The 23181-nt window shown below is 37.8% G+C and overlaps 1 protein-coding gene across 1 annotated transcript in view; it reads right to left on the bottom strand.

The window, feature by feature from the left end:
- Positions 1-6988: 6988 nt before the first annotated feature.
- Positions 6989-23181, bottom strand: part of LOC125125738 (zinc finger protein 709-like) — a 29656-nt gene continuing 13463 nt past the window's right edge. Inside the window, exons 2-5 of the mRNA XM_047777170.1 lie at positions 12740-12866; positions 12173-12233; positions 9920-11652; positions 6989-8205 (exon numbers count right to left, since the gene is read on the bottom strand). Of these exons, the coding sequence (XP_047633126.1) occupies positions 10170-11652; positions 12173-12233; positions 12740-12866 (1671 nt within the window). The 3' untranslated portion in view covers positions 6989-8205; positions 9920-10169. The remainder of the gene's footprint in view (positions 8206-9919; positions 11653-12172; positions 12234-12739; positions 12867-23181) is intronic.

Raw genomic sequence — 23181 nt, 5'->3', positions numbered from 1 at the left:
AATTAGGAGGCAATTTTTTTTTTTCATTCTGCATGGTAATAACCTGGTGTGGCTCCTGCAGGAGGAATTCATGAACTGTGGGGAGTTCCATAAGACTGGGTTCCCCAGATCACCCTTTTAATTCACAAGCTAGTTTATACTGTGTCTCCAGAAATTCATCTGTAATGGTTCATATATTTCTATAGTTTACTGACTCAACTGGCTTCTGCTCCTGGTTTATTACTTGAAGGTAATTTTTAGGAGAGTAGAGCAAGTGTTAAAAGTGGGTTCAGGCAGCTGGAGCAAAGAAGAGGGTGGTTGGGCCTTTAATGTGTCAAGGAGTTGAGAGTTCAGATTTTCAAGGTTTGACTCATTGGCACAAAAGAAAAGGGGCATGTTTCTACTTTTATAACTTGGTTGCCTACTGTGGACCAGGCAAAGTGAGTAGGTATCTAAAGCCCACTCACACATTAACAGTCACACATCAAAAATGGAGCCAGTGTCTGCATTAAAAGTTCATTACTGATGATTGACTGAATTATGCCACATCTCATAAGAACTTCAATAGCAATGTGAAAAGCACAAGCAACATGTTAAAATTAGGATGAAGCCTTGAAAAAGCATTCAAATCCAGTCACTCTAAGGTGTTGGAGAGATCCAGGAAAATGTGGGGTTCCAGAATTCAATCCAATTACCTTAATAATATTATTGGTTATTTTAATTTGTTGTCTGATTTGTTGAGTTACTAATGGCACTTTGCCATGTTGTCTACCCATATGCAGCAAGTAATCCTTTAAGGGAATAGAACTTCCTTTGGTTGGTCAATAAATAGTCTAAAACCACGTAGTCATCAACCACCATGGCTCCCAGAGAGTTTTCCTTCACAGGAAGGCTCTAAAACATTAGCTGTCTTGTCGTATATTTAAGTCTTTCAGCCATTTTGAGTGTATTTTTGTGCATGGTGTGAGGGTGTGTTCTAGTTTCATTGCTTTGCATGCAGCTGTCCAGGTTTCCCAGCAATGCTGGCTGAATAGACTTTCTTTTTCCCATTTTATGTTCTTGCCTCCCTTGTCAAAGATTAAATGACCATAGGTGTCAGGGTTTATTTCCAGATTCTCTATTCTGTTCCATTGGTCTGTCTGTCTGTTTTGATACCAGTACCACACTGTCTTGATGACTGTGGCTTTGTAGTATTTCTTGAAGTCTGGGAGAGTTATGCCTCCTGCTTGGTTTTTGTTTGTCAGGATTGCTTTGGCGATTCTGGGTCTTTTGTGGTTCCATATAAATGTTTGGATTGTTTGTTCTAGTTCTGTGAAAACTGTCATGGGTAATTGGATAGGGATTGCATTGAATCTGTAGATTGCTTTGGGTAGTATGGCCATTTTTACAATATTGATTTTCCCAATCCAGGAACATGGAATATCTTTCCATTTCTTTACATCTTCTTTGATTTCTTTGATTAAAGTTTTATAGTTCTCGGCATATAGGTCCTTTACCTCCTTGGTCAGGTGTATTCCGAGGTATTTGATTTTGTGAGGTGCAATTTTAAAAGGTATTATATCTTTGTATTCCTTTTCTAATATTTCATTGGTGGTATACAGAAATGCAACTGACTTCTGAATGTTAATCTTATATCCTGCTACTTTGCTGAATTTATGAATCAGTTCAAGTAGTACAGGACACCATCAAACTCCTAGAAGAAAACATAGGCAAAACACTCTCTGACATCAACATCATGAATATTTTCTCAGGTCAGTCTCCCAAAACAACAGAAATAAGAGCAAAAATAAACCCATGGGACCTCATCAAACTGAAAAGCTTTTGCACAGCAAAGGAAACCAAAAAGAAAACAAAAAGACAACTTTCAGAATGGGAGAAAATAGTTTCAAATGATGCAACCGATAAGGGCTTAATCTCTAGAATATATAAACAACTTATACAACCCAACAGCAAAAAAGCCAATCAATCAATGGGAAAATGGGCAAAAGACCTGAACAGACATTTCTCCAAAGAAGATATACAAATGGCCAACAAACACGTGAAAAAATGCTCAACATCGATGGTTATAAGAGAAATGCAAATCAAAACTACCGTGAGATATCACCTCACACCAGTCAGAATGGCCATCATTAATAAATCCACAAATAACAAGTGCTGGAGGGGCTGTGGAGAAAAGGGAACCCTCCTACACTGTTGGTGGGAATGTAAACTGGTACAGCCACTATGGAGAACAGTTTGGAGATACCTTAGAAATCTATACATAGAACTTCCATATGACCCTGCAATCCCACTCTTGGGCATCTATCCGGACAAAACTCTACTTAAAAGAGACACGTGCACCTGCATGTTCATTGCAGCACTATTCACAATAGCCAAGACATGGAAACAATCCAAATGTCCATCGACAGATGATTGGATTTGGAAGATGTGGTATATATACACAATGGAATACTACTCAGCCATAAAAAAGAATGACATAATGCCATTTGCAGCAACATGGATGGAGCTAGAGAATCTCATACTGAGTGAAATGAGTCAGAAAGACAAAGACAAATACCATATAATATCACTCATAACTGGAATCTAATATCCAGCACAAATGAACATCTCCTCAGAAAAGAAAATCATGGACTTGGAGAAGAGACTTGTGGCTGCCTGATGGGAGGGGGAGGGAGTGGGAGGGAGTGGGAAGGATTGGGAGCTTGGGCTTATCAGACACAACTTAGAATAGATTTACAAGGAGATCCTGCTGAATAGCATTGAGAACTTTGTCTAGATACTCATGTTGCAACAGAAGAAAGGCTGGGGGAAAAATGTAATTGTAGTGTATACATGTAAGGATAACCTGACCCCCTTGCTGTACAGTGGGAAAAAAAAAGTATATATGTATATATATATATATATATATATATATATATATATATATAACCCATCAATGTGAACAATAAAAAAATAAAATTATAACTAAATAGATAAAATAAATAAATAAAAATAAAACATTAGCTGTCTGCTACATGTGTTTTGAATGTTTTAGATATTTCTTGATTGGGATATATGTGAGCTTGTTAAATGGCATCATCACTACCCCGGGCAGTGCCAGTAACATCCACGACAAAGAATGTGAGTGCAACTGGGAGGAAAACAACACACTGGTGCTGAGAAAGACCAGAGAGTGTTTTGAAGGAGGGTGCCCAAAATGAAATCTTAACAGAGTACAGATGTGTTAGGAAAACAGTCCGGGGGTAGGATATAAATGTTTGCTACTGACACTCTTACAATAAGCAAAAGGCTTGTGAGAGTGACCATGTGACAGAAATGTCTGGTAGAGAAAGTCCTCTACATATGAGGTGTTAATAAGCCTGCAGGTCAGAACAAAGTAATGGGCCCATACACTGAGGGGGGTCTAACTAATGCCTTCAACAGCAGGAGGACTTATTTAAAACTAACATGTCTAAGGAAGCCATTCTAGCTTCTATGAGGGCTGGATCTTGGGGTCATAAGAGAGAAAAGTCCCACTGAATGTCTTTTTCTAGAGCCCAGTGTTTTGACGGTTTTTTTTTTACTTTTATGAGAAATGAGTAGATTTCATAATTATCTTGGTGACTCATTGTGTTTTGGCTTCATCAGTGGCATGTCTAATAGGATTACTGAGTAATATGTTGATGTAAGTACATACCATAGTCAGAGCATAGCAAATAGCTGAGCTGAGGGGATGAAGGGTCCTATAAAGTCTATTTTTATCACCTGTAAGGACCCCTTCCTCAGCCTGGGGATTATGTCCATCAATTATATTAGTAGTGGCATTTTTCTCCTTATCAGGGGAACTGGTAGGTCACTAACTTAGTCATGGCAGAGGAGGGAAGTCCCCTGCATTCTTCCTAGAGTTTTAGGGTAGAGGAATCTCAATAGTTTCATATTTCATGGGCCTGCAGGGCCAAAGTTATTACCATTAGGTCTGAGGTGTCTCAGAAATGAGTTAATTAATCACCCTAAGCACTGAAATATTCCTCTCCAGTTTGAGGTTTCATATGTGCAGAATTAGGAGTGACTTAGGGTAACTGTGATGCAAGATATCCCCAGAGTTCTTTTTCCAAAGTGGGTGATAGAGTTAGATAAGGAGTTCTTGTCACTATTGGTGGGACAGGATAGCAAGATCATTGGCAATGGTCAAAGGATCTATGCAAATGCATAGATGAATTTGACTTTTTGCTAGGGTGTCCTGCAGTGCCAGCATGCTTGCTGGTATTTGTACATGGGTACAGTTTTAATCAGGGATGTCTTGTTTGATCTGGAGACAGAACTCAGCATCTTTCCAGTGGACTCTATTGGGTATGGTGGTGGCATATGGTCTATAAATATACAAACTATCATGGTCTTTCATGTGATCCCAAGTGGCTGCCCACATGGCACGGCCAGTGAGTCTAAAAAAGAGACGACCACCTCTAGAACAGCTGCACCACTCAGAAGACAGTGGAACACACTTCCTCTTGTAATTGAGATATGCCAGATATGTCATCCCCTTTTTGACTCTATCCTGTAGGTACCATTATCTTTTCAATGAGAGGTTCTGGCCTCATGACCCAAGGCAAAATGGAAAAGCGGCTACCCTGAATCATCAGCTCAGGGCCTGTAAGCCTCCATTTCAGAGGAGGTGATAACAACAGTGGCCGCTCTAATTGTTTAGCACTAAGCTGAGAATAGTGTCTTTAACTAGAACATCCTGATATATGGCCATCATGGGTGGCTTAGAGACTCAGGAGGCATGAGAGGTGGCCAGGACCTCTGATGTAGGATAGTGGTGGTGGGGGCAACACTAATGGCATGCTTATTATTTGGTCAGAGTCTAGATCCTTTTGTATTCTGTAAATAGTTAAGATAATTATGGGACCACCTGGGATTGCTGCAGCTGAGGAGCATGCGCCCATGACATGGTTTTGACCACTGCTTCTTCCACTCTTTCAGCTCACAGCCCCTGGTGTTGCCACAGAGAACTTTTCTAGAATGGGACAAGGTGTGGATTTTTAAAGATCTTTTTAAGTAGGCACAGAGTAGGCATGAGCTAGGAAATGGAGAGCTGGAATTGGCCTCAGGATGACCCTGGAAAAGCTATGCTGCTGATGCTCATGAATTAGGATGTTCCTGGGCAGATCATCCCTGGGGAGACTGTGGGATATACTTTTATGTTTCAGAATCATATTACTTCCCAAGATCTGACCAAGGAACCGAACTTAAACTCACAAGACAGATCTGGGAGCCCTCTCACTCCACTCCTGTTATGAGGGCAGGTGCAGCCCTAGAGAGTGTTTTTAAAATTAAGGAGGGATTTCAAAAAAGGCCTGTAGAGGACTGAATCCTTCAGTTCTTCCTAAGTAGTACTGCAAGGTGGTGGAAATAACTCGTACATGCAAAGATCAAGGTTCAGCAAAGTTTAACATTCTCCTAGCATGTGAAAGCAGTTTTGTCATTTGTTTTCTACTAATTATTTTGAATATGTATGTATACTATTTTTAGTGTAGTTGTGAGTTCTTACAAATGTATAGTAACGCTACTGCCACCAAAAGATGGGTGATACTCCTTCACCCCAAAAGAATACTCTTGTGGCGCTCCCATGGTGGCTCAGCAGAAACAAATCTGACTAGCATCCATGGGGATATGGGTTCAATCCCTGGCTTTGCTCAGTGGGTTAAGGACCCATTGTTGCTATGAGCTGTGGTGCAGGTCACAGATGTGGCTCAGATCCCATTTGCTGTGGCTGTGGTGTATACCAGTGGCTATGGCTCTGATTCAACCCCTAGCCTGGGACCTCCATATTCTGGGGGGTCATCTCTAAAAAGGAAAAAGAAAAAACAACACTCTTGTGATGCCCCTTTTTACTAAACCCCTTCTCCACTGACATATTTTAGGTCCCTATGTATGCCTTTCTAGAATGTAATATAAATAAAACCAACATACTGCCATTTCAGTCATCTGTGAAATTATATGCCATAATTTTCTTTCAGAGTATGTAATTTTTGCAGTGTTCTTCTGAGTTTAAAATTTTGACAGTGCTAAGTTAAGTGGTATACATTAGGCCTTCAAAACTGAGACATTATATTACTGTGATCTCTGTGAGTCTGAGTTTGTTCTACTGTAGTTAACCTTCTCATTTGTAAGATGGAAGGAATAATTGACAGGACATCAAAGGAGATTAAATAATTATGAAATGACAATCTTTACAGTGCTAATAAGAAAATGGACAAAATTTGGCTTTCCTTTACTCTGTAATAAAATTCAGAGCTGTTACTTTTATAGTCCACAATGTGTGCTGGAAGTCTAATGATACTTGTGAACAGCAGATGGGGATTTGTGAGTCACTGGGGGAAAAGAAGCTTCCAGTACTCTTATAGAAAGGCATTAAAATTTTCCCTTATCTCCTTTTACATTGAATTAGGATATTACTCAAAATGATCCCCTCTCTCTGCAGCTCTCCTCAATTATTTCTTGAATAACTGCCTTATAGACATTCACTGTTCATTTTGTTGTATCCATTGGGAAATCATAGTAGACTTGCATAAGTATCACTCTACTTACAGAATAAACTCAGGATAGGTTAGAACAGTGGAGATGAACATAAACTTTTCTCAGACTGGGGTGAATGCCAGAACTTAATAGAGTATATATTGTTAAAGTACATAAGTGAAAATGCCAAGTATAAAATTTAAAATAGTTAAAAATAAATGAATACTTTTAAATGATGTTAAATACAAAAAGATGTCACAGGAGTTCCTGTGGTGGTTCAGTGGTAACAAACCCGACTAGGATCCACGAGGACATGGATTTGATCCCTGGCCTTGCTCAGTGGGTTAAGGATCTGGTGCTGCGGTGAGCTGTGGTGTGGATCACAGACACAGCTCAAATCTTGCATTTCTGAGGCTTTGGTGTAGCTCAGCGCTACAGCTCCGATTCGACCCCTATCCTGGGAACTTCCATATGCCACAGGTGTGGCCCTAAAAGACAGAAAAAAAAAAAGATGCCACAAATATGTGTGGTCCAAATCAATGTCCAAAATCATGGTCACATATTTTCTATAGAAAACTGCAAAAATGACTATCTTTATAGGGAATCTTCACTATTAACTGAGGAAAGCAGGACCTTCTACATTGCTGCCCTCTATTTACTTCCATCCCCAAGCAGTTCCTAATAACAGTGTTAAGGTGGTAGAAATTCAAGTGATCAATAATGACATCATGACTGAGGCTCCTACCTTCACAGGAAAGATATACACATACTTCCAGCTTATTTCTTACATGTCATTACTCACTTTCTTTCAAAGCTCTTATTTTCATCTTATAAACCAAAGCTTTAACATTTGCTAACCAGCCTCCTTTTCCCACAAAAATATGAGCACCAGTACTGCAAAACCTTATTTGCTTCATGCCTCTATATCCAATCCCTGGAGTACCTTGTTTGTGCTAAACTGGATATATGTTGAATCCAGTGCCAGGCATACTGAAATAGCATCAAGAGTAGTCTCTGAGCAAGAAATGCTTAACTGAAACAGTGGTCTCGTCTTTCTCTCCCACTAGGTTTGTGTTTTCATAAATTTATCAGAAAGTATAGGCCTCAGTTGAGTTATAAAGGAAATATTAAAGGAACCATGTAGTTTACTAAGAAGTGACTTTATATATTGTCACTGAAGTACTTTATGGTAAACAGTATCCATCCAGGACATCACAGGAAATATATCAGTGTTTGCACAATCAGTAGGAAAAGCAAAAGCTGTACTAGGGGACTGGATGCTGGCCTTGTGTTCAAATACTTCCACCATCAGACAAGGCTATTCAGTGACCACAATGGATCAAGACAAAAATAAGGGTATTTTGTAATCATACCCCTGAAAATGACCAAAATTCTCCTCTTCATAATAATATGACTGATTGGAGCTTCCTATGAATTAGATTTAGCTCCATTACACTGTTTTTGTCTTCTAGAAAACAATGACTACAATTACTTATGATAAAATTAAGGTCATCTTCTTGCAGCATCCAGTACAATCCAGAAACATCTTGCTTTCTTGAATAGCAATCAGAGCACCTAGCACAAGCCCAAATTAGGTAAGTCCTTTTAAGCACCCTCTTACTAATAAATCCAGTCATTTAGGGTCTGCAATCATTCTGAGTACTACAATTCATGACATCACTCTTGTTGACTGCTGGTGTGATCCCAGTAGGTTCTGGCAACATGACACTGACAAAACAAATAAGAAATTCATTTCAAAACAAAGATCATAACTATAGAGGAATAAAAAAATAAAATTTACAAAAATCAACATGTATATACAAGATAATATTGAGAATGTGTAACAATTAACTTGATCAAGTACAAAGTTGATCTGAAAATCCATAATTACAACAGATATTTTAATATATGTGCTCAGGAAATGAAAAATATTGTACTTGTTAGTATGAAAATTGTATGAAAACACTCCTAAGAAACAACAGAAGATATTGTTCAACAAAAATATATTGTTTTTAACCATCATCAACATAACTAAAAACATAATGAAGAATTGTGCACTGTTGTGAGTAATGGAAAACATCCATAATCTGCCCGATATGAGATAGGTGCCAATTCTCACATGGAAGGACTGTCAGGTTAGTTACTGCATGCTGCAGTAGAGGAACAAACTCCAATGAGGTTCTTTTGGACTACACAACTATAGCTGTCACAGTGGAATCAGGAACACATGGTCACTAGCCAAATTACCAGAATGAGGTGTTTAACCTTATGAAAATATGATCTAGAGAAGATGTAAGTCCAAGCATCAAAGAATGCTCCAAACTATGAAAATTTGAATTAGCTGCCTGGTGAACATATGGAAACTTGCAGTAAAATACAAAATTGTGGAACTTGTGGAGATATGTGTAGAAACCTACACCTCTGATAAAATGGAAGTCAACTGGTTGTGGTTTTGAGGACATTCTTGATTGACAGGGTAGGGAATCAGGGAATTAGGTTGGAAGCAAGTGTCCTCAAAGGTCCTATGCCCATCTTTCTCCCTGTAGGGTGCTGACACCTGTACATTCCACATCTCATGTGAGTGAGGTTCCAGGTAAATTCTCACATGGAGCCATAGAGGAAACAGATTCTAGAACATGTCACATTACCTAAGTGATAAAACAATGTAGGAGAGCCATCTCCAATCTACATTTTATTGTACAATGACAGGTCTGTCTTAATGCAAAGTCTATTATTTGAATCCAAGCCAGAAAGAATGACATAGTGCAAAGGGCAAAAGACTGAAATAAGTCACAAGATTATACTCTATGATAAACGTTGCATATTTACAAATTTATGCCATCTTTTACTAGCAAGGAAAACAGAATAAGGCTCCTTGGGCCAAAACAAGAGTAGATGTTCTCATAAGAAAGAAGAAATATATAATTGGTAAGGGGTATCCAATACCTAGCACTACAGGAAGCCAGTAGGAATATCCCAACAAATACAAAAAAAAAAAAAAATCACTTACCAATAGCCTTAAACTTATTAAACAATCAAAATGTGAAAGTTAAACCAACTGTATATTACATGTCAATTCAACCATAGATCATATAGGCTCCAAAATGAGAAAAATGTTAAATGATTTAAGGACAGCACAATATCTATTAACTTTATGTAGTATCACTTAAAGAATACTTACAGAGTTTCCATTATGGTGCAGCAGGTTATGAGCCCAACTAGTATCCATGAGTAAGCAGGTTTAATCTCTGGCCTCACTCAGTGTGTTAAGGATCTGGCATTGCTGTGAGCTATGGTGTAGGTCACAGATGTGGCTTGGATCTGGCATTGCTGTGGCACATGCCAGCAGCTGTAGCTCTGATTCGAACCTTAGCCTGGGAACTTCCATATGCCAGGGGTGTGGCCCTAAAAAGAAAAAAGCCAAAAAAAAGTGAATACTTACAGAATTATCTTCACATCAGTATTCTGTATTCAAAGTAAGTAGTACATATCCAGCCGAGAGATCCACTTTAAGAATGAGGCACTGATAAAGACATTATAACTTTTAATTATTTCATGTGACTTTTTTTTGGAATACTATACATGGGTTAATTTGTAGCAGGTTTTTTCATAGGACTTCTTTCCAGTAAGTTTTCACATGTAAGAATGAAGGCCAACTGACGTTTTCCCCACATTACTTATATCCAAGGTTTCTATTCAGTATGAGATCTTTCATGCCTTCGAAAGGAATTGGGACGACTGAAGGCTTTCCCACATTCTCTGCATTTGTAAGGTTTCTCGCCAGTATGCATTCTCATGTGCCCTCGAAAGGTAGTGCGATAAATGAATGCTTTCCCACATTCCTTACATTCATAGGGTTTCTCTCCAGTGTGAGTTTTCTCATGTGTTCGAAAAGACGTGTAACAACTGAAGGCTCTACCACACTGTTTACATTCATACGGTTTCTCTCCTGTGTGAGTTCTTTGATGTATTCGAAATGAACTGGGAAAATTGAATGCTTTCCCACAGTCCTTACACTTATAAGGTCCATCTCCAGTGTGCATTATCATGTGTGTTCGAACACTTGAGGGAGAAACGAAGGCTTTCCCACATTCTTTACATTTATAGGGTTTCTCTCCAGTGTGCTTTCTCATGTGTCCTTGAAAGGTTGTGCGATAAATGAAGGTTTTTCCACATTCTGTACATTCATAAGGTTTCTCTCCAGTATGAGTTCTTTCATGTATTCGAAAGGAACTGGGCCAACTGAAAGTTTTACCACACTCTTTACATTCATACGGCTTCTCTCCAGTGTGAGTCCTTTCATGTGATCGAAACGAACTGGGACAAATAAAGGCTTTCCCACATTCCTTACATTTATAAGGTCCATCGCCAGTGTGTGTTATCATGTGTGTACGAATGCTTGAAAGAGAAATGAAGGCTTTCCCACATTCCTTACATTCATAGGGTTTCTCTCCAGTGTGAATTCTTTCATGTATTCGCAAACCTAGAGGAGAACTAAAGGTTTTCTCACATTGTTTACATTCATATTGTTTCTCTGCCATGTGAGTCCTTTCATGTCTTCGAAAGGAACTAGGACAACTGAGGGCTTTACCACACTGCTTACATTCATAGGGTTTTTCTCCAGTGTGATTTCTTTCATGTATTTGCAAACCTAGAGGAGACCTGAGGGATTTACCACACTCTTTACATACATAGGGTTTCTCTCCAGTGTGAGTTCTTTCATGTGCTCGAAATGAAGTGGAACAGCTAAAGGCTTTCCCACATTCCTTACATTTATAGGGTCCTTCTCCAGTATGTGTTATCATGTGTCTTCGAAAGGTTGTGAGCCATGTGAAGGCTTTCCCACACTCCTTACATTCATAGGGTTTCTCTCCAGTGTGAGTTCTTTCATGTCTGTGAACAGACTTGCGGTAACTGAAGGCTTTCCCACATTCCTTGCATTTATATGGCTTCTCTTCATATTCATGATATTCATATGGTTTGTGTCCAGTGTGAGATCTGATGTGCCTATTAAGGAATGAAGGACGCACGAAGACTTTCCCACACACATGACATTCACATGGTTTTACTCCAGAAGGAGTTTTCTTTTTCAGATTAAGATTTGAAATTTGGCTGACAGTTTTTCCATGTTGACTATTTTCTTTGCTTTCACAGAGTTTTTCTACCATATGACTTCTGTTAAAAAAATAGTTTCATATTTATTAGGAGGGTACTGAATTCATTTTTATATTTTACAGCAAAAATTAAGATTTGTCTACCCTTTCTAAAGTTGTTTGAAGGTGAATATACTTAGTTTTGTAAGAAGACTTGACCATAGCTATTATGAAAATAGAAATATTAATATATGAGGTTCCTTAGTACTGTTTCCAAAAGTGAATAAGGCTGAAAAATGAAAACACTGAACAGCTATGTCACATTTAAGTAAATGAGTTTGGTGGGGAAAAATTAAGGATAAATAAATTTGAAACTAAAGTTGTGGGTTTTTTTCCATTCTTGCTGATTTCATTTTTTTATTATAGTTGATTTACTATGTTGTGTCAATTTCTGCTGTACAGCATAGCAGCCCAGTCATTCATAGATATACTTTCTTTTTCTCATACTAAGTTGAGGTTGTTTTAGTTTCTTGTTTTAAAAAGTTTATGACATACTAGGATCCTCGTGTGAGACACTGATATCTACTGTGCTTGTGACTCACCTTGCTTTTCTCCCCTGGGTTTTGTACCAGTCTTCGATGTTATGACTGTCCCATTTTTTCTCTAAAATGAAGACCCAGAAAAATAATGCAAATTTTTAGAAAATATAGAAAAATATAGATTCTAGATCCAGTGAGCTGTGTGACCATGCTTAGTTTATTTATCAATGATAAAAAAAATTGCATATTGATGTTGCTAAGATCTACAAGAAAAATTCCATCTCTCCTATAAGTGAAACTGAGGAAGAAAAAGAAACCGTCCTTAGTTTTGTTGTCTCATCTCAAACCATAACATTTATGGACACAGAGCACGTTAAGTTCATGTATTGTAACTGTTCTATTCTTAGTTGTTACCAATTTCTTACTGTGTGCCAAATTTAAATATGTATGTATAGGAAAAAAACATTATAAATAGAATTCAGTACTATCTGCAGTTTCAAAAATCCATCACTGGTCTTGGAAGTATCCTTTGCAGATAAGTGAGGACTTCTATATTCATTTTCCACTTTCCACATCTTGGGAATAATGTTTATGGACAAGAAAAAAGTGAAAGAATGTTATCATCCTTACCTACTGATGCTAGGTTCCTGAAGGTTTCCTTCATCACATCTCTGTAAAGGTTCTTCTGTGAAGGATTCAATAAAGCCCATTCCTCCAGGGTGAAGTTCACAGCCACATCCTCAAAGGTCACTGGGTCCTAAAACATCCCAAATATGTTTCCAGTAAGATAAGTGAGCCTAACAGAACTAGGGATTTATACTCAATTAATAGGAAGGTTACATGTGATTCTGTCACCGTCAAACATTTATCTTATGTCTTGGTCATCAAAAACTTACTCTGTCTACCCTTCATAAATTTAACAGCATAATGAACACATGCAAATTATTTATGCATTTTTACTGTGATCACTTTATTTTTTGTCTTCTTGTGATTTCTTGGGCCACTCCCACGGCATATGGAGGTTCCCAGGCTAGGGGTCTAATCGGAGCTGTAGCCACCAGTCTATGCTAGAGCCACAGCAATGCGGGATCCGAGTTGCATCTGCAACCTACACCACAGCTCATGGCAACGCTGAATCCTTAACCCACTGAGCAAGGCCAGGGATCAAACCTGCAACCTCATGGTTCCTAGTCGGATTCACTAACCACTGAATCATGATGGAAACTCCATCAGTAAATTTAAGAAAACTGAAATCATATCAAGCATCTTTTCCAACCACAATGCTATACAACTAGAAATTAACCAGAAAAAAAAAGTGCAAAAAAACCACAAACACATGGAGACTAAACAACCTACTACTAACCAATGGATCACTAAAAAAATCAAAGAAGAAACTAAAAAATACCTAGAAGCAAATGACAACAAATACATAAGAATCCAAAACCCATGGGATGTAGCAAAAGCAGTTCTAAGAGGGAAGTTTATAGCAATACAAGCCTAACTCAGGAAACAACAATCTTAAATAATTTCACACCTAAAGCAACCAGAGAGAGAAAAACAGACAAAACCCAAAATTAGTAGACAGAGAAATCATAAAGATCAGAAGCAGAAATAAATGAAAACTATAGGAAATATCAATGAAACCAAAAGCTGGTTCTTTGAAAAAAATCAACAAAATTGATAAACCCTTAGCCAGACTCATCAAGAATAAAAAAGAGAGAACTCAAATCAATAAGATTAGAAATAAAAAAGAGAAGTTACAACGGACATCACAGAAACATAAAGGATCATAGGAGACTACTACAAGCACCTGTATGGCAATAAAATGGACAACCTAGAAGAAATGGACAAATTCTTAGAAAAGTACAACCTTCCGGGAGTTCCCATTGTGGCTCAACAAAATACTGGCAAACTGAATCCAGCAATACATTAAAAGGATGGTACAAGATGATCAAGTGGCAATTACTCAGGATGCAAGGATTTTTCAACATCTGCAAATCAATCACTGTGATATAAGACATTAACAAACTTAAGAATAAAAAATATATGATCCTCTCAATAAATGCAGAAAAAGCTTTTGACAAAATCCAACACCCATTTCTGATAAAAACCTAAACATAATAAAGGCCACACATGACAAACCCACAGCTAACATCATCCTTAATGCTGAAAAGCTCAAAGATTTCCTGTTAAGATCAGAAACAAGGGAGTTCCCGTCGTGGCGCAGTGGTTAACGAATCCGACTAGGAACCATGAGGTTGCGGGTTCGGTCCCTGCCCTTGCTCAGTGGGTTAACGATCCGGCGTTGCCGAGAGCTGTGGTGTAGGTTGCAGACGTGGCTTGGATCCCGCGTTGCTGTGGCTCTGGCGTAGGCCGGTGGCTACAGCTCCGATTCAACCCCTAGTCTGGGAACCTCCATATGCCACTGTAGTGGCCCAAGAAATAGCAACAACAACAACAAAAAGACAAAAAAAAAAAAAAGATCAGAAACAAGACAAGGATGTCTGCTCTCACTAGTACTATTCAACATAATTTGGGAAGTCCTAACCACAGCAATCAGAGAAGAAAAATAAAAGGAATCCAAATTGGTGAGGATGAAGTAAAACTATCAGTTTACAGATGACATGATGCTATACCTAGAAACTTCTCAACACGCTACCACAAAACTGTTAGAGCTCATCGATGAATTTGGTAAAATCATAGAATACAATATTAATACAGAGATTATTATTGCTTTTCTATGTATTAACAATGAAGATCAGGAGTTCCTGTTGTGGTGCAGAGGAAACGAATCTGACTAGGAACCACGTGGTTGTGGATTCGACCCCTGGCCTCACTCAGTGGGTTAAGGATCTGGAGTTCCCATGAGCTATGATGTAGGTCACAGACGTGGCTCAGATCTGGCGCTGCTGTGGCTATGGTGTAGGCCAACAGCTGTAGCTTCGATTAGACCCCTAGCCTGGGAACTTCCATATGCCACAGATGCAGCCCTAAAAAGCAAAAACAAACAAACAAAAAAACAAAAACAAACCAAGATCAGAAAGGGAAATTTGGAAAACAATCCCATTTACCATTGCATCAAAAAAGAATAAAATACCTAGGAATAAACCTATCTAAAGAGATAAAAGACCTGTACTATGAAAACTGTAAGACACTGATGAAAGAAATCAAAGGTGACAGAAACAGATGGAAAGATATATCATGCTCTTGGACTGGAAGAATACTGTCAAAATTATTTTACTACCCAAGGCAATCTACAGATTTAATATGCAATCCCTATCAAATTACCAATGGCATTTTTCACAGAACTAAAACAAAATATTTTCAAGTTTCTTTGGAAGCACAAAAGACCCAGAATAGCCAAAGCCATCCTAGGAGAGAAAAATGGAGCTGGAAGAATTAAGCTCCCTGACTTCAGACTATACTACAAAGCTACAATCATCAAAACAGTATGGTACTGGGACCAAAACAGAGATACAGATCAATGGAACATGATAGAAAGCCCATAATTAAACCCATGTGCCTACAGTCAACTAATCTATGACAAAGGAGGCAAAAAATACAATGGAGAAAGACAGTCCCTTCAATAAGTGGTGCTGGGAAAACTGGACAACTAAAAAGGAATGAAATACACAAAAATAAACTCAAAAGGAATTAAAGACCTAAATATAAGACCAGATACTATAAAACTGTAGAGGAAAACATAGATCAAACACTGCAGATACTATAAAACTCTTAAGAGGAAAACACTGGCTGAACACTCACTGATATTAACCACAGCAGTATCTTCTCAGATCCACTTCCTAAAGTAATGACAATAAAAACAAAAATAAATAAATGGGACCCAATTAAATTTAAAAGTTTTTGCACAGCAAAGGAAACCCTAAACAAAATGAAAAGATAACCCAGAGAATGGGAGAAAATATTTCTGAGTGAAATTAAGGACAAGGGATTAATTTCCAAAATATATAAATACCTCCCACAGCTCAATACCAAAAAAATAACCCCATCTACAAACTGGCAGAAGATCTAAACAGACAATTCTCCAAAGACATATAGATGGCCAAAAACACATGTAAAGATGTTCAATATCACTTATTATTAGAGAAATGCAAATCAAAACTACTATGAGGTACCACCTTCCAGCAGTCAGAATGGCCATCATCAAAAAGTCAACAAACTTCTGGATAGGATGTGGAGAAAAGGGAATGCTCGCTTCTACTCTGTTGGTGGAAATGTAAATTGCTGCAACCCCTATGGTAAACAGTATGTAGATTCCCCAAAAAACTAAAAACAGAATTACTATATGATCCAGCATTCCCACTCCTGGGCATCTATCCAGAGAAAATCATGACTCAAAAAGATACATGTACCCAATGTTCATTGCAGCAGTACAGACAATAGACAAGACATGGAAGCAACCTAAATATCCATTGACAAAGGAGTGGATATAGATGTGGTACATATACACAATGGAATATTAGCCATAAAAATGAATGAAATAATGGCATTTGCAGCAACATGGATGTTCCCAGAAATTACGCTAAGTGAAGTTTGTCAGACAGTGAGACACAAAACATTATATGTTATCACTTATATATGGAATCTTAAAAAAGCATACAATGAACTTATTTGCAGAACAGAAACTGACTCACAGACTTAGAAAAACTTATGCTTACCAAAGGAGACAGGTTGGTGGAGGGACGGATGGGCTGGGGCTTTGGGATGGAAATGTTGTAAAATTAGGTTAGTATAATAAAGTTCACTGAGTTTTTTTGAAAATTAAAAAAAAATCAGTTACATTTCTTTGTACTAACAATGAAATACTAGAAAGGGAATTAAAAAAAAAACAATACCTTTTAAAATTGAACCCCCAAATAAAATGCTTAGGAATAAACCTGACCAAGGAGATGAAAGATGTATACACTGAGAACTATAAACAATAAAGAAAATTAAAGAGGATTCAAAGAAATGGAAAGATATCTTACACTCCTGAATTAGAAGAATTGTTGAAATGGCCATACTACCTAAAGCTATCTACAGATTTAAAAGAATCCCTATCAAATTACTCATGACCTTTTTCACAGAACTATAACAAATAATCCTAAAATTTATATAAAACTATTTAAGACCTAGAATTGCCAAGGCAATCCCGAGGTGGGGAAAAAAAAACAAAACAGGAGGCATAACTCTCTTGGATATATTCCAAGACACCAAGTGGATGCCTGAAACTCTGAATAGCACTTAAGGCCAGAAATACTATATATTTTCTCCTATATTATATATTTTCTCCTATACATACATACACACACAGTGTGGATAGAATGAAGAAAGGGATGGCTCACTCTCCCAGGGTAGATGGAGCAGGATGGCACAAAATTCCATCACAATATTCAGGACAATGCACAATTTAAAACTTATGAATTGTTTATTTCTGTAACTTTCCACCTAATTTTTTCAGACTACAGCTTTTCAGGTAACTGAAACTATAAAAAGCAAAATTGCAGCCAATGGGAGACTCCTGTACAATATATAAAACAGGATGCAGCAAAAGCATTTATCATCCTAATAAATAAAGTAACAAAAAAGGGCTCAGCAGTAACAAACCCAACTAGTATCCAACTAATAAGTCCTTTGTGCAGCCTTGAAAAGACCAAAAAAAAAAGAAAGAAAAAGAAAAGAAACAAACAAAAAAGATCTCAAAACACCCAACTTTACACATCAAGGAACTAAAAAATTATGAACAAACCCTAAGGTTAATAAAAGCAAAGAAATAATAAAGATCATAGTAGAAATAAATGAAATAGACCAAAAGGATAGTAGAAAAATCAGTGAAACTAAGAGCTTTTAAAATATAATGTCAATAAAACTGAAAAATCTTTAGCTACACTGATAAAGAGAAAAAAAAAAAAAAGAGAAGGCCCAAATTCAAAAATGAGAGATGCTACAAGTACTACAGAAACACAAAATATCACGAGACTACTATGAACAACAATACTCCAAAATTTTTGACAACATAGAAGAAATTCCTAGAAACATACTATCTACCAAGACTGAATCATGAAGAAAAAGAAAATCTGAACAGACCAGGTACTAGTAAGGTGATTCAATCAGTAATCTGAAACCTCCCATCGAAGACTAGCTAGCTTCACTGGTGAATAGTAACAAATATTTTTTAAAAAATTAATGCCAATACTTTGCAAATTCTTCAAAAAAAAAAATAGGACAGAACATTTCCACTGAGAACTGATTTTACTGTGTCCCATAGATTTTGGATTGTTCTATCTTCATTGTCATTTGTCTCTAAATATCTTCTGATTTCCTCTGATTTTTTTTCCAATGATTGACTGGTTGTTCAGCAATATATTGTTTGACTTACAGGAGTTTGTGTTTCTTGCTGATTTTTTTTTTCTTGTAGTTGATTTCTAGCCTCATAGCATTGTGGTCAGAGAAAACACATGAAATAATTTCAATTTTTAAAAATTTACCATGGGAGTTCCCATCATGACACAGCAGAAACGAATCTGACTAGCATTCATGAGGACACAGGTTCAATTCCTGGCCTTGCTCAGTAGGTTAAGGATCCGGCACTGCCATAAGCTAGGGTGTAGGTCACAGACACGACTCATATCTGGTGTTGCTGTGGCTGTGGTGTAGGCAAGCAGCTACAGCTCTGATTCGACCCCTAGCCTAGGAACCTCCATATGCTGTGGATGCAGCCCTAAAAAAGAAAAAAAAATTTTGTTTTAATTTACCATGGATTGATCTGCGGCCCCAGATGCGATCTATCCTGGAGAATGTTCCATGTGCACTTGAGAAGAATGTATTTTCTACTGCTTTGGAGTGGAAAATTTTATAGACATCAGTTAAGTCTGTCTGGTCCAAGCTGTCATTTAAGGTCTGTGTTACCTTGCTGATTTTCTGTCTGGATGATCTGTCCATTACTGTAAGTGGGGTGGTAAAATCCCCCACTATTGTTGTGTTACTGTTGATTTCTCCTTTTATGGCCGTTAGCAACTGCCTTATATATTGTGGTGCTCCTATATTGGGTGCATATACCTAGTACTAGATGTCCTCACTATAGCAATTAAGCAAGAAAATTAAATAAAAGGATCCAAATTGGAAAAGAAGAAGTAAAATTGTCAGTATTTGCAGGTAACGTTATACATAAAAGCCCTAAAGATGCCACCAAACTGCTGGAGCCAATAAATTAATTCAATAAAGCTGCAGGATACAATATCAATTATACAATAATAATGAAGTATCAGAAAGAGAAGAAAATAATCCTAATTAAAAGTTCAGGACTAACAAATACACACTACTATATGTAAAATACATAAACAACAAGGACACACTGTACAGCGCAGTGAACTATATTTAGTATCTTATAACAACTTATAATGGGAAATAATCTAAAATAATATACACATTTGAATCACTGTGATGTACACCTGAAACGAACACAACATTGTCAACCAATTATACTTCAATTAAAAAGCAAATTAGTAATTAGCAAATTAGAGCATATTATGATTAGAACTAGAAATTCCACCATGAGAAAAAAGATACACATTTACTAGAGAGACTAAAATCCTGTAGTCTCTCAATATAAACTTAAATTTTACCTTCTATAAAAAAATAAGTAAAATTCTGTATTTCAATGACAAAATCATTTACAGCTGCATTAAGAAGAATAAAACACGGAATAAATTTAACCGAGATGAAAAACCTGTATACTGAAATGTACAAGGCATAGAGGAAAGAAATTGAAAGGTATAATACTCTCATAAATTAGAATTAATATTGTTAAAATGTCTGTACCACCTAAAGCAATTTACAATTCAAATCAATCAATTCAATCCCTATCACAATTTCAATGGCATTTTTTTCCACAGATATAGAATAAACAACCCTAAAACTTATAGGGACCCACAAAGACCCTGAATAGTCAAAGCAAACTTGAGAAAGAATAAATTGTTAGCATTGATTTCAAATGACATTACAAAACTAATCAAACAACATGCTTTTGGCATAAAACAGACACATAAATAAAGGGAACAGAATAGTCGGGGGGGGGGGGGACATGCTTATGTGATCAATTAATTTCAGGTAGTGGAACCCAGAATATAAAGTAAGGGAAAAGAGACTCTCTTCAGTAAATTGTGTGGGAAAACTGAACAATAGCATGCAAAAGAATGGAACTGGGGTGGTCAAGACAAGACGGCAGAGCAGAAGGACTGGAGCTCACCTCTTCACACAAAAACACCAAAATAACAACTGAATGCTGAATAACCATCAACTGGAATAGACTGGAAGCTACCAAAAAAGATATCCTACACCCAAAGACAAAGAAGAAGCCACAACAAGATGGTAGGAGGAGTGCTTTTGTGATATAAGCAATCCAATACCCCTGGGTGACCCACAAACTGGAAAATACCTATAGCGAAGATGCTCTCTCCTACAGGAGCATTCCAAACCCCACATTAGGTTTCTCAGACTGGGAGTCTGGAATTGGGAGAGGAGCCCCCAGAGCCATTTGGACCAGCAGGGCTTGAGCATGGGTTTCCCTTACTTTATATTCTGGGTTCCCCCAGGATTGGGTGAAACAGACTTCATTCTTGGAGGGTGCACACAGGGTTTCATGTGCACTGGATCCCTGGTTAATACAGGAACTCTTTAAGAATCTGGCCATACATACTTGTGGGTCTTGGAGGGTCTCCTGGGAAAGCAGGGGGCTACTGTGGCTCACTGTTTGGGCAGGACATTGGAGGCAGAGGTCCCAAGAATATTCATTGACATGAACTCCCCTGGAGGCTGTTATTTTGGAAAAATATAGCCCTACCCATCAGGGCTGAGAAACCCTAGGCCAAACAACAAACAAGGTGGGAACACAGCCCCACCCATCAGCAAATAAGCTGCCTAAAGTCCTCTTAGGCATACACCTGCCTCTAATCAAAACCAGAGACAAAGCCCCAACCACCAGAGAACAAGACTCAGCTCTTCCTACCAGTGGGCAGGAACCAGTCCCTTCCATATGGAAGCCTGCCACAAGCCTCTGTATCAACTTCACCCACAAGTGGGCAGACACCAGAAACAAGAGAGGCTACAACCCTATAGCCTGCAAAAAGGAGACCACACAAAAAGCTGTAAAAAATGAAAAGGCAGAGAAATATGAGGCAGATGAGGGAACTAGACAAAACCCCAGAAAAACAGCTAACTGAACTAGAGATAAGCTATCTCCATGAAAAAGACTTTAGAGTAATGATAGTAAAGATGATCCAAGATCTCAGGGAAAAAAAAACCTGGAGGCAAAAATCTATAAATTACAAGAAATGTGAATAAAGAAATAGACGATTTAAAGATTAAACAAGGAGAGATGCAAAATACAATAGCTGAAATTAAAAGTTCACCAGAAGGAACAATTAGCAGAATACAGGAGGCAGAATGAATAAGTGAGGTGGAAGGCAGACTGACAGAAATCATTAACATGGGATTAATAAAAATGAATGAAAAGAAATGAGGACAGTCTAAGAGAACTCTGAGATAATGTTAAACACACCAACATCTGTGTTACAGGGGTGCCAGAAGGAGGAGAGAGAGACAAAGGGCCAGAGAAAATATCTGAAGAGTTAATAGCCAAAAACTTCCCTAACATAGGAAAGGAATCACTAACTCAAGTCCAGGAAGCAATAATGAATACCGTATAGAATAAACCCAAGAAAGAACACCCCAAGACAAATACTAATCTAGCTGACCAAAATTAAAGACAGAGAAAATACTGAAAGCAACTAGGGAAAAGCAACAAATTACATACAAGGGAACCCCAATAAGGTTTTCAGCTGATTTTTCAGCAGAAACTCTGCAGGCCAGAAGGCAGTGGCATGATATACTTAAAACAATGAAAGGAAAAACCCTACAACCAAGCACACCCTACTTAGGAAGGCTCTCATTCAGATTTGAAAAAGAAATCAAAAGCTTTACAAATAAGCAAAGTTAGGAGAATTCAGCACCATTAAACCAGCTACACGACAAATACTAAAGGAACTTCCCTAAGTGTAAAAGAAAAGGCCACAACTAGAAACAAGAAAGTTACAAAAGGGAAGGCTCACGAGGAAAAGCAAACATATAGTAAAGGTAGGGAATCATCCACACATAAACAGGATACCAAAACAAGCAATCATGAGTAAAGAGTATGAATGTGGGATTCTGGAAATGTATTTGCAATTAAGAGACCAGCAACTCAAAACAATCTTGTGTGTGGGTGTGAATGTGTAAGATATACATACACACACACACACCTTATATCAAAACCTCATGGCAACCGCAAACAAAAAATCTACAATAGTTACATACACAAATAGGGAAAAGCAGTCCAAACACAATACTAAAGATAGTCATCAAATCACTAGAGAAAAGAACAAGGGATGAAAAATACCAACAAAAACAAATCCAAAACAATTAACAAAATGGCAGTTAAAAACATACATATCAATGTAAATAGACTAAGTACTCTACCCAAAAGACACAGAATGGCTTAATGGATACAAAAACAAGATCCATATGCTGTCTACAAGAGACCCACTTCAGTTCCTGGGACACATACAAACAAAGTGAGAGGATGGAAGATATTCCATGAAAATGGAAATTAAAAGAAAGCTGGGAGTTCCCGTCGTGGCGCAGTGGTTAACGAATCCGACTAGGAACCATGAGGTTGCGGGTTCGGTCCCTGCCCTTGCTCCGGGTTAACGATCCGGCGTTGCCGAGAGCTGTGGTGTAGGTTGCAGACGCGGCTCGGATCCCTCGTTGCTGTGGCTCTGGTGTAGGCCAGTGGCTACAGCTCCGATTCAACCCCTAGCCTGGGAACCTCCATATGCCATGGGAGCGGCCCAAGAAATAGCAACAACAACAACAACAAAAAAGACAAAAGAGAAAGAAAGAAAGAAAGCTGGAGTAGCAATACTCAAGACAAAATAGTCCGTAAAATAAAGAATGTTACAAGAGACAAAGGACATTACATAATGATCAAAGGATCAATCCAAGAAGACAGAACACTTGTAAATATGTAGGCACCC

This window comes from Phacochoerus africanus, chromosome 4 (genome assembly GCF_016906955.1).
Source record: "Phacochoerus africanus isolate WHEZ1 chromosome 4, ROS_Pafr_v1, whole genome shotgun sequence".
NCBI classification, from domain to species: Eukaryota; Metazoa; Chordata; class Mammalia; order Artiodactyla; family Suidae; genus Phacochoerus; species Phacochoerus africanus.
Note: the sequence above shows the minus strand (reverse complement) of the source record. Positions and strands in the feature narration are given on the sequence as shown.